At 42.6% G+C, this 20,311-nt stretch overlaps 1 protein-coding gene across 4 annotated transcripts in view; it reads right to left on the bottom strand.

The window, feature by feature from the left end:
* The window catches only part of RHBDL2 (rhomboid like 2), a 56,831-nt gene that overhangs the window by 18,407 nt on the left and 18,113 nt on the right, over positions 1-20,311 (bottom strand). For 3 of the 4 annotated variants that reach the window (XM_046006158.1, XM_046006148.1, XM_046006140.1), the window contains exons 2-4: positions 14,922-15,188; positions 12,027-12,175; positions 8,320-8,432 (exon numbers count right to left, since the gene is read on the bottom strand). In XM_046006158.1, coding sequence (XP_045862114.1) covers positions 8,320-8,432; positions 12,027-12,175; positions 14,922-15,167 — 508 coding nt within the window. In that variant the 5' untranslated portion in view covers positions 15,168-15,188. The remainder of the gene's footprint in view (positions 1-8,319; positions 8,433-12,026; positions 12,176-14,921; positions 15,189-20,311) is intronic. The other variant, XM_046006133.1, reaches the window with a different exon arrangement.

Raw genomic sequence — 20,311 nt, 5'->3', positions numbered from 1 at the left:
TTTGAATTGCTCAGGGCCACCCTTATGCAGATTTTTTCCCACTTAATACAGTACAATACTGTAAATGTATTTTATCCTCCCTGTGATTTCCTTTAAAGTTTAATTTTTTTTTTTTTTTTAGTAATCTCCATACCCAACATGGGGCTCAAAGTCATGACCCCGAGATCGAGTCACATGCTCTTCTGACTGAGCCCCCCAGATGCCCCCTTTGGTTTTCTTAATAATTTTTTGCTCTAGCTTACTTTACTGTAAGAACACACTACATAATAACGTATACAAAGTATGTGTTCATCCACTGTGTTATCAGTAAGGCTTTGGGTCAACAGTAGGCTATTAATAGTTAAGTTTTGGGAGAATCACACATTATATGTGGATTTTCAACTGTGTGAGGGCTATCAGTGTCCCTAATCCCCACATTGTTCAAGGGTGAAATGTATTTTGTACCGTATAACCTAACAATCCCACTTATAGGTATATATCCAAGAGATGAACACAAAAACTTATACACAAATATTCATAGCAACATTATTCATAATAGCCAAAAAGTGAAAGTAACCTAAATGTGCATCAGTTGATGAATATGTAGAGGAAGTGTGTGTAGCCACATGATGGAATATTGTCTAACTATAAAAAGGAATGATGCACTGACATACACTACAATATCGATGGACAATGAAAACGTTACATTTAAGTGAAAAATGCCAGTCACGAAAGACCGTGTACTGTATGATTCCACTTGTATAAAATGTCCAGAATGGGCAAATCTAAAGAGACAGAAAGTAGATTAGTGGTTGCTAAGTCTAGGGAAGGGAGAATGGGGTGAGGAGTGGGGAGAGGGATACAGGGTTTCTTTGGGGGACAAAAATGTCAAATTCAATTGTGATGATGGGTATACTTAGTTAAAAAAAAAAACAAAAAACACTGAATTAGGAGCGACTGAGTGGCTCAGTGGGTTAAGCCCTGCCTTTGGCCCAATTCAATATCCCAATCCTGGGATAAAGCCCCACATCGGGCTCTCTGCTCAGCAGAGAGCCTGCTCCCCGCCCCCCTGCCTGCCTCTCTGCCTACTTGTGATGTCTCTCTCTGTGAAATAAATAAAATGAAAATCTTTTTAAAAAACTGAATTAAATACTTAAATAAGTGAATTGTATGATACATGACTTACCTCTCAGTAAACTTACTTTAAAATGTTGGCAGTTTCTTAAAAGTTAAACATACCCTCTGAAAGGATCCGGTCATTCCATTCCTAGGTATTTACCCAAGAAAGCTGAAAACATCTGATTACACAAATACTCACACACAAATATTCGTAGACGCTTCATTTGCAAGAGCCCCAAACTGGAAACAACCCCTAATGTCCATCAACAAGGAGAATGGACAATTTGTCTATTCCCACAGTGAAATACAACTTGGCAATTAAAAGCAGTCAACTATTGACACACACAGTAACATGTATAAATCTCAAAATAATTATGCTGACTGGCAGAAGCCAGACAAAAATAGAGTACTTACTCTACGATCCCACTTATATAAAATTCCAGAAATACAAATTCATCTATAATGATCAGTAGTTGCCAGGGAAAGGACAGGGAGGGGCAGTAGAGAGCAATCCTCCAGGGTCACAGAGAAACATTCTGGGGAGTGATGGATACATTTATCATCTTGTTTGTGGTGATAGTTTGTTTCATGATTGTATACACGTATCAAAATTATCACATTATACACTTTAAATATGTGCAGCTTATTATATGTCAGTTATACCTCACCAAACAGAAAACAAAACAAAAACAGATGCCAGGGCCATATCCTCTGAGATTCTGAGTCAGTAGATCTGGGTGGGATCTGGATGGTTTTAGCTATGACAAACTCTCCAGGTGATTGTGATGATAGTCCCACTGGGGACACTGGGTGGGACTGCAAACCGCACTTCGATCTTTAACGTGCATACAAATCACTTTTGGATTTGTTCAAATGCAGATTCTGATTAGTGGGTCTGGTTGGGGCCCAATATTCTGCATTTTTAATGAGCTCCCAAGTGATACACATAAAACTAATCCATGGATCACACTTTGCCAGGAGCAAAGATGGGGAAACTAAAGTTATTTGACATATTAAGGAATCTAGGAAAAAAAGCAAGAAAGACAGTGGACAAGAGGAAACTTTTAAAAGTGATGGACATGTTTATGACAGAGATTATAGTGAAGATTTCACAGATGTATACTTATCTCCAAACTCATCAAGTCATATACATTAAATATATACAGATTTTGGTATGCCCATCATATCTCAAGTTATTTAAAAAAATATTTTGCATCAAGTTCCCCTTAAACTCTTTATGTATATATATTTTCTTTTTTGAACATTAGTAAAGATTATGGTTCCAAGGAAAGAAAAGAAAGGCAATGGGGCCACATAGTGGAGGTAATGAGCAATCTTGGATGTTTTGACTTTCTTCTGGGTGTTGTCAATGTTTTAGGAAGGATATAATATGGTCTAATCTGTGCTTGAGGAAGGTGACCCAGGCAGCAGTGTGAAGACCAGAATAGCAAAAAGACACACACCTGCCAAGAAACTATTGCAAAAATAGCCAGACGATGTGAACAGGTTAATCACGTTCTCTCCTCTCTCTCCTCTGAAACTGGGGCAGGGCTGATTCCACAGGTCGAAATCAAGCTGCGGGGGGGGGGGGGGGGGGGGAACCCGTGCAGATGCTAGAGCCCTGAGGGCCTCACCAGCGCAAAGGCTTTCAGGGACAGGAAAAACAGGCGTGTGCAGGACCAGAAGTAGAAGGTGGAAAAACAGATTCCACAAAAGCAGGAGGGAAGCCCCCTGGGGAGCTATGTCATGAGCATTGCCAAGTCTGCCTCAAGAAGGTTTCCTGCTCTCTGGCCCCACTGCTCTAGGAGGCTAGTAACATTTTCATCAGTGAAAAAATTTCAAGCCCTGCAAAAGGTTGGACTACGTCCCCCCTAAAAAGATGTGTTGACGTTCTAACGCCCAGCCCTCACAATGTGCTATTATGTGGGAATAGGATCGTTGCAGATATGATTAATTAAGATGAGGTCATGTTGGATAGAGTGGGCCCCTAACCAATATGCGGTATGACTGTGTCCTTATTAGAGGAGACAGGCACATGTGAATGGTGAACTCCACGTGACAATGGAGGCAGAGCACGAAGGGCTGCAGCTGCAAGCCAAGGATTGCCAAGGACTGATGGTCACCGCCAAAAGCTGGGGAGAAGGGAGGAAGGATTCTTTCACACAGGATCAGAGGACGGAGCATGGCCCTGTTGACACCTTGATTTCAGACTTCTAGCCTCACTGTGAGATAGTACAGCTCTGTTGTTCAAACCACCCAGTCTGTGGTTCTTTGTTAGAGGAGCCCTAGGAAACTGATAGAACCAGCCACTTCAATATAAGTATATTAACTTATTTGTAGGTTGCATATAAAAGTACTACTATACTAATGTGAGTGTTTTGGTGGCAGGTACATTGTATTGGTTTTCTTTCATATACTAATATGTATTTTTAATATAAAATAGATTTTTTAAAAGATTTTATTTATTTGGCAGAAAAAGAGGCAGAACAAGCAGAGAGAGCAGCAGAGGGAGAGGGAGAAGCAGGGAGAGGGAGAGGGAGAAGCTCTGCTGAGCAGGTTGCCAGAGGCAAGGCTCGATCCCAGGACCCTGAGATCAAGACCTGAGCCAAAGGCAGATCAGCTTAACCTACTAAGCCACCCAGGTGCCCCTAGAAATAGAATTTTTAAAGGATGAAACATTGATTACACAATATTTTAAAATCATTTTTACTTTATTATTGGTACAAAAAAATGGTTTTTTTAAAGATTTGTTTTAGAGAGAGAGCACAAGCAGGGAGAAGGGCAAAGGGAGAGAGAATCCTCAAGCAGAGTCCCCGTCCCCACTGAGCCTAACACAGGGCTTGATCTCACAACCCTGGTATCATGACCTGAGCAGAAATCAACAGACAGTGGCTTAACTGAGCCACTCAGGCACCCCTGGTACAAAAAGTGTTTACCAAACCATGAAAAGACAAAAGAGAAATTTAAATGCATGTTTCTAAGTGAAAGAAGTCAATCTGAAAAGGCTACGTGCTATGTGATCCCAACTACATGACATTCTGGAAAAGCTAAAACTGTGGAGGCAGCGAAAGGATTAGTGGTTGCCAGGGGGTTGGGATCAGAATGGAGGTAGGGATGAATAGGCAGAACACAGAGGATTTGGGGGACAGTGAAAATACTCCATATGATACTCTAATGATGGATACAAGTCATTACACATTTGTCCCAAACCACAGAATGTACAATGCCAAGGGTGAACTTCTTTATGGGCTTTGGGTCATTATGATGTGCCAATGGAGGATTCGTCAGTTGTAACAAATACCCATCTGTAGGGGGATGTCAATAAAGGCGTGGGGTGAGGGGACTATGCATGTGTGGAGGCAGGGGTTATGGGAAATCTCTGGGCCTTCCTCTCCATTTCTCTGTGAACCTAAAACCGCTCTGAAAAAAACAAAGCCTTTAATTAAAAAAAAAAAAATCTTTCAATGAGCAGATTTATAAAAATAAGCTTCATTATTTGTTTGAAAATCTTCGTTAAATATCATAACCCTGAAGTACAATGTATACTCCTAAATTCAGTTATTTTCTATAGAAATTTCCTCTTACTCACTGTCATAGCCAAAATGTAAAATTTAAAAATGACATGTAGTTTCGGGGCGCCTGGGTGGCTCAGTGGGTTAAAGCCTCTACCTTCAGCTCAAGTAATGATCCCAGAGTCCTGGGATCAAGCCCCGCATCGGGCTCTCTGCTCCACAGGGAGCCTGCTTCCTCCTCTCTCTCTGCCTGCCTCTCTGCCTAGTTGTGATTTCTCTCTGTCAAATAAATAAAATATTTTTTTTAAATGACAGGTAGTTTCAAATGGGAGAATTACATCATTGACTTTGCTTACTCCAATTATGAAAAAAAATGTGTTGTAATTTACCTGTTAATCGCCACCTTTCCCAGCATCAGTCCTCTGTTCATGCAAACTAATCAGAAGGTATTATAAAATCGGTTTAAAACCCACTAAAATTCTTAACTGAGAACTCTTGAATCCGATGAGGAAATTGTTTCCTGTGTTTTAAGTGTGAATTTCTAAGACTTGTTGCATCATTCCCAGCAGCAAAGTCACCCAATGAGAGAACGATTTCCAATTATTAGTTTTTAAAATGCCCTTTCAGAGCGTAAGTATTTTTGGAAAAGCAATTATGTTCTTTCTCCCTGTATGAAAAATGCTATTATGTCATCAATGGAACATATTTTGCATTTGCTTTTTCAACAACATCTGTTCAGTAGCATCCTACTGAAAACCTTTTGTTACCATAGGGCAAAAAAAGTCAGCAAATGAGACACTCATCTTTTTGTACAAGAAAAATGCATAGTCTTTAAAATGAGCAAAAGAGAGGAATCTCACTGATTTCAAGACTTACAGTGTGTGTACAGTAGTACGGACGACATGGTATTGGTGGAGGGTACCACATAGGTCAATGGAACAAACAGGAGAACCCAGAAACAATGCCCTACAAATACAGCCAACTGTTTTTTGACAAAGGTGCAAAAAGAATTCAATGAAGGAAATAGAATTTTTTTAAAAGATTTTATTTATTTATTTGTCAGAGAGCGAGTGAGCAAACACAGGCAGACAGAGTGGCAGGCAGAGGCAGAGGGAAAGGGAGTAGCAGGCTCCCCGCCGAGCAAGGAGCCCGATGTGGGACTCGATCCCAGGACACTGGGATCATGACCTGAGCCGAAGGCAGCGGCTTAACCAACTGAGCCACCCAGGCGTCCCAGGAAATAGAATTTTTTTTTAAAGATTTTATTTATTTATTTGACAGAGAGAGATCACAAGTAGGCAGAGAAGCAGGCAGAGAGAGAGAAAGAGGGAAGCAGGCTCCCTGCTGAGCAGAGAGCCCGATGCGGGACTCGATCCCAGGACCCTGAGATGATGACCTGAGCCGAAGGCAGTGGCTTAACCCACTGAGCCACCCAGGTCCCCCCAGGAAATAGAATTTTTAATAGATTGTTGCAAAGATATGAAGTCATTTCCAAAAATCCCCAGAAGAACCTCAATCTAAACCTCACAGCTTCCACAAAAATGAGCCAACTCAAAACAGATGCCATATTCCAATGTAAAGCATAAAACTGTAACTATAAAGGATAGTGTAAGAGAAAATTTTCAGGACCTAGAGCTCAGTGAAGAGTTCTTAGACATCATCACGAGGACAATTCATAAAGGAAAAAATGGTAAATCAGACTTCATCAAAATTAAAAACTTTTGCTCCTTGACTCTATTAAAACAGTGCAAAGGCAACTACACGTTGAGAAAAATATACCAGTCGACTACTTATTCAATAAAGGACTAGGATCTAGAATATGTCAAGAACTCTCAGAACTCAATGGCTTAGAAAAACCTAATTAGGAAAAAAAAAAAGGGAAAGGAATCCAATTAGGAAATGGGCAAAAGACATGAGCAGGCATATCACTAAAGAGGTTAGGCACATCAAGAAGTGTTCAGCTTCATTAGCCATCTGATGGCAACTTAAGGTACTTAGGCCATGATGAGATATGGGCTTAGTATCACACGCTTCTGAGCACGGCTGAAATAAGAAATGGCAACAACACGAACGCTGGTGAGGATGTGGACAACAGAATCACCTCTACACTATTGGGGGGGATGTAAAATGGAGCAGCCATTCCGGAAAACATTTTGGCTGGTTCTTAAAACAACTCAACAGGCACTACCATACAACGTCAGAACTGAGTGCTTGGGCATTTATCCCAGAGAAATTAAAACTTCTGTTCACAAAAGTTGGTACTTCTGTTCACAAAAACCTGTATACAACAGCTTTTTTTTTTATTTTTTTATTAACAGCTATTTTTGTAATAGTCCCAAACTGGAAACAACCCAGATAGTCTCCAGGGAGTGAAGGGTTAAAAAAATGGTGGTCCATCCGCACCATGGAATACTACTCAGAGATAAAAATGAATGAAGTATTGAAAAAAAAAAAAAATGAATGAAGTATTGATACATAACAGCAGCCTACATGGGTCTCCCAGAGAATGATGCTGTGTGAAGACAGCCAACCCCAAAGGCAGTATACTGTATCATTCCATTTATAGAACATGCTTGAATTGAGAAAATTACAGAAATAGAGAACAGATTAGTGGTTGTCAGGGGCGAAGGAGGGGGTGGGGGGTGGGGAAGAAGAGGCGATGGCTGTGAAAATACAACGTGAGGAATACTTGACAGTATCAAGGCGGATGTCCTTGGGAGACTATACGAGAGTTTTGCAAGCTGTTACCATTGAGGGTAACTGGTGAAAGAATACATGGGACCCCTAGGCATTGATTTCGTACAACTGCAATGTAAAAAAAGTTTAATTTAAAAAAAAATGTTTCCAATAAATAAATGGATAGATGGGAATTCTCATACTTTCTCCTCCAACCAAAGTGGATCCTCTTAAGACACTCCCCATTTCAGAGATCACTGCATATTTTGCCCGTCCCTACTGAGCCCTGGGCCCCCGTAGCTCTTCCCTACATTCCCTTCAAGCCGTCTTTCCTAAATGCACATTGGCTCATGTGACTTCCCAAGATCGCTAGTCTGACATGTTGGGCCTTCATGATCTGGCTGTTAAGTCTCTACCCAATATATATGCACCTGGGCACCAACGTACACACAACTTCAAGTGTGCAAAACCCAGTCTGATTCTGAGATACCCAAGGACAGGCACAATGACCTATCTCTGTGTGCTTCTCTCAAATATTTTAACTGTTCTGTGTGGGTTTTTTTTAAGTTTACTTACTTATTTAAGTAATCTCTACACCCAATGTCAGGCTCAAATTCACCATCCTAACATCAAGAGTAGCATGGTCTTCTGACTGAGCCAGCCAGGCACCCCTCTAACTTTTCTTTCTTTCTTTTTTCCTTTCTCTTTCCTTTTTTCTTTTTTCTTTTCCTTCCTTCCTTCCTTCCTTCCTTTCCTTTCTCTCTCTTTCTTTTTTTTTTTTTAAGCTTTATTTACTTAAGTAATGTCTGCACCCAACGTGGGGCTTGAACTCATGACCCCAAGATCAAGAGTCCCATGCTTTTCTGACGGAGCCAGCCAGCTGCCGCTGATTAACTGATTTCCAGTGCTTATCGGATTCCCCAGCATGTATTAGGAATGCAGTAAATCTTGACTTAAATGATTACTTTTGCTTTGTACATTGTCCCCTAAGAGTGCAGAGGCATTGATTCTGTGTTACCCTCAGGATACTAACCTGCAATCACTCCTGCCAGGTACACCAGCCCTACTCGGAGGCCTTTATGGACCATTTCCAAGGGAATACCCAAAGCGAGCTGCATAATGAGATTCCCCACGATGTGTTGAACTCTGCAGAGACAAACCCAGTAGTCCCATATTATGACCAACCCACACTGTTGTTTCTTTGGGACATGAACAGGCAGGCATTGGTGTATTGTTTCTAGTTCAAATTCCATTTTCTAATTTCTTAGGTGACTTTTTTTTCTTTAATAAAAATCTCAACACGGCGCCTCAATATGTAAAACCGATAAAAGGACATTTTGAAAGTATCATTTATTTTGTAAGTTCTGTCTTGAAACTGACTGACAACATCAAACGATCAGCGATGAGGATGGCTTAAGGAACATAAACTTGAAACTAGGCTCAGGTGACAACTGCCATGTTATGTCAGCCCCCTGCATCTGATCTTGTTTCGGTAGCATGGTAATGAGAAAATCCTAATTCACACGTATCGAGTTTCAAGTTTCAATAGTTCTGTTGTTGTTGTTGTTTTCTTTAAGGGAGGCTCCATACCCAACATGGGGCTGGAACTCTTGACTCCAAGATCAAGAGTTCCATTTGCTACCAACTGAGCCAGCTGGGCGCCCCAAATTTCAATAGGATTTTAAACAACTGGTCTTGCAATCTTAGGATATTCTTTTTTTTTTTTTTTAAGATTTTATTGATTTATGTTACAGAAAGAGTGAGAGACAGAGACCATGCATGAGCAGGGAGGAGGAGCCAGAGGGAGAGGGAAAAGCAGACTCCCAGCGGCAGGGAGCCCAATGCAGGGCTCGATCCCCGGACCCTGGAATCATGACCTGAGCCAAAGGCAGATGGGTAACTGACTGAGCCACCCAGGCACCCCAGGATATTTTTTAATAAAACAGAGATGGCAAGCAAAACCCCATCCCCGGTTCCATTTTAAAAAGTTGAGGGGTGAGCTGCTGAGCAGGGAGCCTGCTTCTCCCTCTCCTTCTGCCTGCTGCTCCCCTTGTTGTGCACTCTCGCTCGCTCTCTCATTCTGCCAAATAAATAATTAAAATCTTAAAAAATAATAAAGTTGAAAAAACAGTTCTCCAGAATGAAAAAGAAAGTTTACACTAGCTGAGGTTAGTATCTCCCATGTACTACAGTTTGGCATATAACATATTTAGTGCAGGTGGGTTTTATTCCAGTTCTGAAAGAAGTAAAAATATTTTTAAATAAAATTCATATTATTTTACCTGTCAAACCCCACAGGCATCTCTGGAGTATCTCTAATGTACTCTGGTACATTCCCACATTCTAGTCATCCTTAATTTAGTTACTACATAGCACAAGACTTTTTTGTTTTTGTTTTTAAGAGATTTCCGCTTAGGGGCACCTGGGTGGCTCAGTGGGTTGAGCCTCTGCCCTTGGCTCGGGTCATGATCTCAGGGTCCTGGGATCGAGCCCCCCATCCAGCTCTCTGCTCAGCAGGGAGCCTGCTTCCCCCCTCTCTCTGCCTGCCTCTCTGCCTACTTGTGATCCTTCTCTCTCTGTCGAATAAATAAATAAAATCTTTTAAAAAAAATAATAAGACTATACAGCGAGAGGAGAAAAGGCATAAGGCTGAGATCCCCCATTGTAGACCCGGAATAGAAATGCTAACTTTTTTCATCGAATTTTATCTACCCTTCCAGGTCTAGCTTGAATCCATGTCATCTGGGAAACCATCCCCATTTGGATCTTTCTGTCTTTCTATTTCCGTTACAGTGAGTAATCCCACATCCATCTCCTTACCACCTGTCTGCCTCCTTTAGTGAGGCTGGAAGAGCTCATGTTGACTTTGCCAGCCTCTCGTAGTGAGGGGTAGCCGTGTTCACGGGTCTGGCCATTGAAATGCAGGGCAGAGCATCACCGGTGGGAGACTAGGAAGAGAGCTGCTTTCTTGACGAAAGGGATGAATGTCCCCAGCACCTGGTCTACCCTTCCCCTTCCTGCTTTTAATGCCCAGCTATGCTGCCAACCTGCAACCACGAGAGAAAGGTCAAGGGAGAAGCAGATATGCCAGCACGGAACCAAGAGTCTTGGCCTCATTAAACTGAGGAACTAAGCACATACCTCAGGGCTTCTTATATGACAAAGAATTAACCTCCATTTGTTTAGGCCCCCATTAGATTTTTTGGTTACCTACAGCCAGAAGCATTCCGAACTCCTATACCCCCCTATGTGACCTGTCCTACACAGCCTTGAGAATTCTTTTTGAGGGTCTTACTATGTGTCAGGCATTGCAAAAATTACATTATAACCACGGCCTCATTTAATCACAGCAACCTTATAAAATAGGTGCTGTTACCCCATTTTACAGATGTGGAAACGGAGGCACAAAGAAGTTAAATAACTACTGTATACTATAATACTATATGGCCTCCCATTACTATTTAACTGACCTGACCGTTCGCCCTTATAATTTTTTTTAATATGTTATTTATTTGACAGAGAGAGATCACAACGAGGCAGAGAGGCAGGCAGAGAGAGAGGAGGAAGTGGGGCTCGATCCCAGGACCCTGGGATCATGACCCGAGCTGAAGGCAGAGACTTTAACGCACTGAGCCACCCAGGCGCCCCCGCCCTTATAATTTTAAAGTCCTTGAGTGCAGGAACCACATTTGCTCAGAACATGTTAAATGAAAAAGCAAACAAAGTATCCACAGAAACTGGGCAGTGAGTAATTTTGTCCTTACTTGTCAAGTCTCTGAGCCCTCTGTCCTGCCATCGATGCCTATTTAGCCACTGGCCAGTCACCCTTCAAGGTCCAAGGCTGGGTAGGTCACACAGATGAAGCTGGCCTCATCCGAACCCCCAGGTGAAGCGTCTACTGGAGAGGGGGGGCCACAGCAAACTGCTCATGGTCTGCAGTGGGCATAGTGAATCTCGGGTTCTAAGCAAGGTCACAAAATACTATTAGCATATAAGATGCTATTACTAGGGACTCCTGGGTGGCTCAGTCAGTTGGGCATCTGCCTTTGGCTCAGGTCATGATGTCAGGATCCTGAAATTGAGTCCTGCATCGGGATCCTTCCTCCTCGGGGAGCCTGCTTCTCCCTCTGCCTGCCACTTCCCCTGCTGGTGCTCTCTTCCCTCTCTCTTTCTGATAAATAAAATCTTTAAAAAAAAAAAAAAAAGGAAGCTGTAACTAGAAAGCTGCATTGCCCATTGCTCATATCAGTCCAGATAGACCACAGTATTACACACTCCACAAAGCGATCGCAAATTAATTCTCCTTAAGTGTGTGGCAGGGTAAGGGACGGAGGGACTGATGATCCATACCCTAAAGGGAACATTTTCACAACATCAAACAACTAGGGGAACATACGTGTGCTTTAGTAACAATGGGGTCTTTTCTCACTAATCTCCCTATATAAATGCCAGGATCAGGCAGTTACAACGCAATACAAAGTCCACTGGACTTGGAGTTAGCACAGAGAGGTTGAGGTTCTACCTCTGCAACTTAGCCACGTGATACAGAGCGAGTAACCACATGCCGGAAGCCTCAGGCACAAAGCGGCAGGAGTGATCCCTGCCTCCTGGGGCTGCTGAGGATCAAACAAGATTATGGACGTGTAAGTGCCTTATCAGCAATGAAGCACTGACCCGATGCTGGGGGCTACAAGTACTCCCAGTCACCTCCGACATCAGTGACTTACGGTCATGTCTTACCCAGCGTGGACCAGCATATAGGAGACAAACCTCCAGGCTTGCTCCCGCTTCTCAGGACTGTAGGTAAAGGGACTCTCCAGGATGCCTGTATCCAGGGTGATCCACTGTTTCTGAGGCTTCCACACGGCATAGTAAATAAACACCGCCAGCTGCCGGGAGGGGCAGACATGAATGTTAACCACCTTCAGCAGAGAGTGGCCCCGGAAGAGCCCACAGGCACTACTACTTTGCTCTCAAACACTCAGCTCTCAAGTGGGCCCCTCTGTTGCATATGCTCAGGAGATGACAGGAATTGGGGCACCTGGGTGGCTCAGTGGGTTAAAGCCTCTGCCTTCAGCTCAGGTCATGATCCCAGGGTCCTGGGATCAAGCCCCTCATTGGGCTCTCTGCTCAGTGGGGAGCCTGCTTCCCCCTCTTTCTCTGCCTGCCTCTCTGCCTACTTGTGATCTCTGTGTGTCAAATAAATAAAATCTTAAAAAAAAAAAAAAAAGAAGACGACGACGACAGGAATTAAATGTCCTCGCCGTACATCTGACCATGTAACTGGTCATATCCCACTTCTCCAGTGATGAGAAGCAGCCCTAGGCCAAATATAAAGGCTCTTTCCAAACCCCTCACCCCCTTACGTATCCTCCACCTTTATCTTCCCACACCAACCATTTTGTCTTTCACTTCCAAGTTACTATGAAATTAAGTTGCTGCCGGCCTCCAAGGAACAGAAATAGGGAAAGGGAACTATAATGACTCTACAACACAGAAGCCCAGCAAACACGACCTTAACAGAGTGAGGGAGGCTCAGGTTGCCAGGGATGTCATGGGGATGTCCTATACTCCCCAATGTGACGTGAGGACAAAGGCGCTTCGCCTCTGTGTGTTCCTCCCCAAAACCTGTTAACTCCAATCTAATCATAAGGAAAACTTCAGACAAGCCCAGATTGGGCAATCGTCTACAGAAACCTGGCCCGTACTCCTCAAGACTATCAAAGTCATGAAAAACAAAGACAGACTGAGACAACCGTCACCGATGAGGGCACTGTGGAGCCACAGGAACATACTGCAACATACTGTGGTACTCCGGGTTGGAGGGTACAGAAGGGACAGAAAGAGGACATTAATGGAAAAGCTGGTAAAAATGCATATTAAGATCTCCAAAGTAACTAATGCATATGAGTTAACTGCAGTTTTAGTTTATAGTAGTATACCCATGTCGGTTTCTTCATTTTGACAGATGTGCTATGGAAATGTAAGGTATTAACAATGGGAGAAAGGAAGTGAGACCTACACAGGAACTCTCTGCACTATCTTTGCAACTTTTCTATAAAGCTAAAATTAATCCAAAATAAAAAGTTTATCCCAAAAACTTTTATTTGAAAAACGGATCTTTCTGTGAGAGAACAGGCATCCCAGCACCCGCCCCACAACCCTTCTATAGAGAACTGCCCTCTCCACAGCACAGACCACGGCGGTCATGTTCGGTATCATGTGACCTTATCCTATTATTCCCCAATTCCCACACTCGCCAAGCACTCCCACACCTGACTGGACCATGGGTAGGCCCGCCAACCCTATAGGCTGGTAGGACAACATGACAGAGTGTGCCAGAAATGTTGATACATTGGGCTTTTCTTTATCTGAGCCATAAGAGGCTAGGTCCCTATGCTGGTTAATGTTATGTGTCAACTTGGCGAGACCATGACACCCAGAGAGATTTGATCAAACATCATTCTGGATGTTTCTGTGAAGGTATTTTTTAGATGAGATCAACATTTAAATCATAGCCTTTGAGTAAAGCAGATTACCCCCCATAACATGGGGTCCCATCAGCTGAAAACCTTAATAGACCAGACTGACCTCGTCTGAGAGGAAGGGAATTCTGCCAGTATGACTGCCTCTGAACTCCAACGGCAACTCTTACTCCTAGGTCTCCAGTCTGCTGGCCTACCCTAGATTTTGAACTTGCCAAGCTTCCATAATGGCATGAGCCAATTCCATCAAATGAAACAATCTCCCTCTCAATATACATGTGTAGATAGGGAGATGGATGGATGGATGGATGGATGGATGGATGGATGGATGGAGATATAGATGACAGATAGATGATAGATAATATGTGTGTGTTTGTGAATGTACACACCCTATTGGTTATGTTTTTCTATAGAACCCTAATACAGTCCTTGATAAGGAAATTGAGACATTGGTGGGAATTAAGAGGATTACAATACAGACTTCCTAACATCCTTGAAGTCACACCCACACATATCCATCCCCCACCCATTCTTTTATGAGACATCATGGTAGGTGCGATGAGGCTCAGAAGCCCAGTCCCAGCCCAGTCACTAAATATGACCTTAGCCAAGTTATTCCACCTCTCTGGGCCTTGTACTCTTTTTCTGGAAAATAACCGGGCTGATGAGGTCAGAGTCTGAAAACACACTACTTGCTGCCCACAGTAGGGGATCCCATTTTTTTCCCCTACTGAAACCCGGAGGCAGCCCTAGAGCTCTTCTGGTTAGGTGTCTCTATTGGCTCCACAAAAAGACCTTAACCAAACAATCTAAGTCAGTTCATAAAATCAAACCAATTTGTGACCCCAAAATTATTTGGTTTCTAAAGCTCCAGCAACTAAAATGAAATGAAGCCACGGAAAACTATAGTCCCTGTTGGGCGGTGAAAAATAAAACTCAACTCTTGGCTGAAAGTGACTGCAATCACAAGAAAGACCTAAGGGGGCTCCAGAGACGGTGAGGTTGAGTTCCGTGTGTGCTGGACTTGCCACCACTAAGTTCTCTTCCTTCCAGTCTCTTCTCTAAATGTGATTGAAGCCCCTCCCCCTTCCCCCCAGTCTTTTTGCAATTCCCCAGTGGTACTTGCTCTAGTGCCCACCGCCCAACATACCTCGGCAAGGCTGATGGAGATGATGAACACAGGGGGTGGGAGGCAATTAGCTCTCTCCAAGTATGTTCTTCGGACCTTTTCAGGAAGCATCCATTTCGAGACAACCCTATGGACCTTTTTACTCTTGAAGCGATCTTCACGTCCACTGTCCTCTCTCATTTCCTTCTCTTCTTCCAGCTCTCCTTTCATGTCTCTATCCGTATTCAGATTCATTTCCTCCATCTCCAAATCATGATCAGCAGCCATTGTCCTGGGTCCTCCCTCCACCTGAAAGGGCCATGAAAGTCAAGGAAAAATAGATAACCCGATAGTCCTTGGGACATGCTCTTTTCTGAGCTCTCTGGTATAACCATTGTTGGTTTCCAAGTCCTTTCCTATATACTGATAGAAGGCAACTTAAGATCTGGAGCCCAAATATTCATAATATCCATTCCCTCGTCATCTGGTTCAATTGTGGCAAAGTACTAGGGTCTCTCCAAATGAGGGAGAAGACCCCCAGGGATCACTTCTGGTTTCATCTATTGCTACCACCCGAAGGATGGACTAGAGCCTTGGAATAGAAACTCTACCTTGTATACCCTTTCCTTCCCCTCTGCCACTGACTGTTAAGTCAGCCATCAGCATAAGAGACGCCTTTGTCATAACATGATACATCTCAGAGCTTACACCATACACACTGCATAACTGAACCCAATCTTGTCCACCTAGAGTAAACGGTCTCCTTTCCCTTCCTACGTCTCCTTTCCCTTCTTAGTTTCATCTTGCTTCTACTCAGAGGCCAGACATAGGTCTCTGATTCCTGATTCAGAATCAAAAACAATTTACTGAGCAACTACTGTGTATCAGGAACTAAGCTGGGGCTTTCCCATCTATTGACTCATTGGACTTCCACAATAACCCCAGAAGGTAGGATTTTGCAGTCCCATTTATAGATTAAAAAAAAAAGAACTGAGCAGCCCAACCTGCCCCCCCAAGAAGGATTCACGCCTACACCTTTCTAAAATACCCCCACTGCCCATTCTGTAGCACATTTGAGGAAGGAAAGCCATTCCTTACTGGTTCTCCAGGTACAATGACAATACCCTTGCTGAAACACATCTTCACAACAACTCTGACATCTGGAGCTCTAATTTCCATATCCAGTATCCCCTTGAACTCAATCCTCAGCATTCAATTATTCAAGCATTTATTCAGTAAATATCTACAAACATCTACTATGTATCAGGCCACCATCTACCCCAAAGTGTTTATAATGTAATGGAGGAGATGGAGGTCAATAAAAATCATACAGATAACTGTATTATTACACCCTAATAGAGGACACCAACCAGGTGGGTAAGACACCAAGGGACACCTCACTGTAACAGAGAGGAGAGATCCATATACTCTGTGCTTTCCCGGTGCCATGCCCTCAACCATGTTCTATCCTTTTCCTGTTGGTCTGATTCTGTTATTTTTTTACTCCTGGTTAAACTACTTAAATCACTCAAATGTTTCTGTGGTCAAGGGGGGTGGTACTCAAAAATGAAGGGAAAAAATAATAAAAATAATGTTGCAAAATAGTACATAGAGTACATTCTAATTTTTGTAAAAAATAATGTACTGATACACATACAGGAAGAAATACGGAGAATTAACCATGATTTTATCTGCATGGTGGGATTTCACTACATTTTTGTCCTCCATGGAGAAATGGATCCAGATTTTGTGGAGCCTGAAGTGTAAACAATTTGGGGGGTTTTCTTTGGAAAAATAATATAAAATGAAAATTACAAAATATAAAAATTATAAAAGTGGATACATGGCCTTTGAAGGAGCCCAAGCCAAGTGAGAGAGCTGAAGGTTAAGCTTTATTATCTTCAGAGAAAATCCACCTCTGTTTATATTTGCTTTTTTTTTTTAATTTTATTTTTAAGTGATGTGGATTTTGAAGTTACAACCCCAAGATCAAGAGTGACACATTCTACCGACTGAGCCAGCCAGGCACTCCTATTTGATTTTTTAAAGTATATATTACTATTTAAATTTTTTTAAAAAACTAATAAAGCCTTATCTATGACACCTTTACCTGATCCTAACATCTCAACTACTGTACTGTTTCTCCCCTCTCTTTTGTGGCCCAATGTCTTGAAGAAGGAATCTATACTCTAACCAGCTGGTCATCTGCATGCCCCATTGAAACTGATCTCCTCCAAGTTACGGCCCTCAAACAAATCCACTTCTGGAGCGATGTGAGTCCCAACCATGAATGCAGAGTACTCTTGGCACTTCAAAACATATCCCCACTGCAAAATCTCATGTATTCCTCAGAATTACCTGAAGTAAAAAGAAGGCAATGATTATGTTCCCAATTCTTCTCATCTAACCTCCCTAACAAACCTCCCTAACAAACTTTCCTGTCGAAATCTCTTCCTCCATCTTTCATCTCAACCATAATTCATTCACTGACTTCGTTCTCCTGCTCCCCAGACACAGGCATTCCCTCTGCATACTTCAACAACACTCTTTTTTTTTTTAAGATTTTATTTATTTGGCAGGCAGAGATCACAAGTAGGCAGGGAGGTGGGCAGAGAGAGAGAGGAAGGGAAGCAGGCTCCCTGCTGAGCAGAGAGCCCCATGCAGGGCTCGATTCCAGGACCCTGAGATCATGACCTGAGCCGAAGGCAGAGGCTTTAACCCACTGAGCCACCCAGGCGCCCCAACACTCTTTTCTTGTGACTGGATTTCTCTAATTTGGTGAAGAGGAGTGAGCTAGTGGCAAGGTCACTAGACAACAGGAACACGGGTTTTGCACTGCTCAGACCCCGGGGAATGGTCTTGTCTTGTTTTTCTTTGCAACCCTAGGCAATGGCCCTTGGACTGGTACCATGAACAGTAGCACAGTGGTTTCTAGGGATGGGGAAAGGGGGAAATGGTGAGTTGTGGGTTTAATGACTACAAAGATTCAGTTTAGGAAGACAAAAAAGTTCTGGAGATGAATGGTAGTGAGAGTTTCACAACAAGGTAATGTAGTTGATGCCACTGAACTGTACACTTAAAAATTATTAAAAAATGGGGCACCTGGGTGGCTCAGTGGGTTAAAGCCTCTGCCTTCAGCTAGGGTCATGATCTCAGGGTCCTGGAAGCGAGCCTCACGTTGGGCTCTCTGCTCAGCGGGGAGCCTGCTTCCTCCCCTCTTTCTCTGCCTGCCTCTTTGCCTGCTTGCGATCTCTGTCTGTCAAATAAATAAATAAAATCTTTAAAAAATTATTAAAATGGTAAATTTTAAGTTATGTACATCATACACACACATACACAGAAACTAAATAATGCGAAACGTTCAAAGTCATTGTGAAGATCAGATCTAGTGTTCATGTCACCAATATGTGCTTCACCGATATCTTATAATACTGATATTTTCAGTTTAGGTTAATGTATCGAAATTTCCTAAATGACCCCAAATAAAGTTTTTCACTGTATTTTTTTTTTAAAAAACATGTTCCATGGCACCAGATAGCTGGGATTAAAACACAGCTCTACTCCACACCAACTTTACATGCAGGTAAGTCACTTCAGTGCTCTGAGCCTCAAATTACATTTTTTTAAATGTGGTTAAAATACACATAACATAAAATTTACTACTTTAACCACTTTAAAGTGTACAATTCAGTGGCATTAAGTACATTTACAACATTCTGCAACCATCACCGCCATGTCATTCAGAAATTTTTTTTTGAAAGATCTCTTTTTGACTTTATTTTATTTGTCAGAGAGAGAGAGAGACACACACACCACAAGCAGAGGGAGAAGCAGGCAGAGGGAGTAGCAAGCTCCCCCCAAGCAAAGAACCCGATGTGGGGCTCAATCCCACGACCCTGGGACAATAACCTGAGCTGAAGGCAGACGCCTAACTGACTGAGCCACCCAGGCATCCCTTGTTCAGGAACCTTCTCATTGCCCCAGACAAAAACCCCGTACTCATTAAGCAATCTCTCTATAGCCACCTCCCTCCAGTCCATGGCAACCCCTAATCTACTTTCTGCCTCTATGGATCTACTTATTCTGGGTATTTCATGGAAATGGAATCATACAATATGAGGCCTTTCGAGTCTGACTTCTCTCCGTAGTAATAATAAAGTCTTCAAGGTTTATCTGGGTTGTGGCCTAGGTCAGTACTTCATTCCTGTAAGCACCACACCCAATGTGGGGCTTGAACTCACAACCCTAAGATCAAGAGTCTTGGGAGGGGGGGTTGTGGCAGTGGGAGAAAGAGGTGACGGGGATTAAGGAGGCACTTGTGATGAGCATCCGGTGTCATACATAAGTGACGAATCACTAAAATCTACACCTGAAACTAATATTACACTGTATGTTAACCAATGGAATTTCATAAAAACTTGAAAAGAAAAAAAAAAGAGTCACATGCTCCATTGACTGAGCCAGCCAGGCACCCTATACTTCATTCTTTTTATGGCTGAATAATATTGCATTGTATAGATATATAAACACATCTTTTAAAACATTTTATTTATTCACTTTAGAGATATAAGAGAGAAAGAGAGAGAGAGAGAGGGAGAGAGAAGGAGCAGGGGGGAGAGCAGAGGGCCAGGGACAAGCAGACTCCATGCTGAGCACAGGGCCCCACACGGGGCTCGATCCCAGAACCCTGAGATCATGACCTGAGCCGAAACCAAGAGTCAGATGTTCAACCAACTATGCCACCCAGGGGCCCCTGTAAACACATTTTGTCTATCCATGTGTCTGTTGCAGGACATTTAGATCTTTAATGACTATGAATGGAGCTGCTATGAACATTCCTGTGCATTGCTTGAATCCCTGTTTTCAGTTATTTGGGGTATGTACCTAGGAGTGGAATTGCTGAGCTATATAGTAATTCTATATTTAATTTACTGGAAAACTCTCAGATTCCATTTTAAAGTGGGGATAATTCAAAAAAATAAAAATAAAGTGGGGATAATGATAGAACTTACCTTGTAGTATTGTTGGAAAGACTGTTGGAGGCAATGCATGTAAAGCACTTGGAATAGTATCCCGCACATAGTAAACACTCCGTAACTGTTAGTTATTATTCGCTATGGGTGGTTGCATGGGTATGTGGATGGTTGGGGTGGACAGAAAGATGAATGGGGCTGAGTCTAGGGTCTATTTTCACACTGCAAGTTACTGGAAATCAACTCCTATCGAATTTATTTTTTAAAATAGTTCATTAGGCAGTTTCCACATTACAATAGATTATATTCAGTAAATTTAGGGAAGAAGAGAAATCCCCTTTTATGTTACTTTTCCCCAGCAACTTTTCTGAGAAGAAAATTCCCTCCCCTACATCATCCACCTCCCACTCACCCAACCTCCCAGGGTCAGATACTAAGTCTGTAGACCTAACTATTTCA

This window comes from Meles meles, chromosome 1 (assembly GCF_922984935.1).
Source record: "Meles meles chromosome 1, mMelMel3.1 paternal haplotype, whole genome shotgun sequence".
Lineage (NCBI taxonomy): Eukaryota > Metazoa > Chordata > Mammalia > Carnivora > Mustelidae > Meles > Meles meles.
The sequence above is the reverse complement of the archived record's forward strand: the minus strand, read 5'-3'. Positions and strand labels throughout refer to the sequence as shown.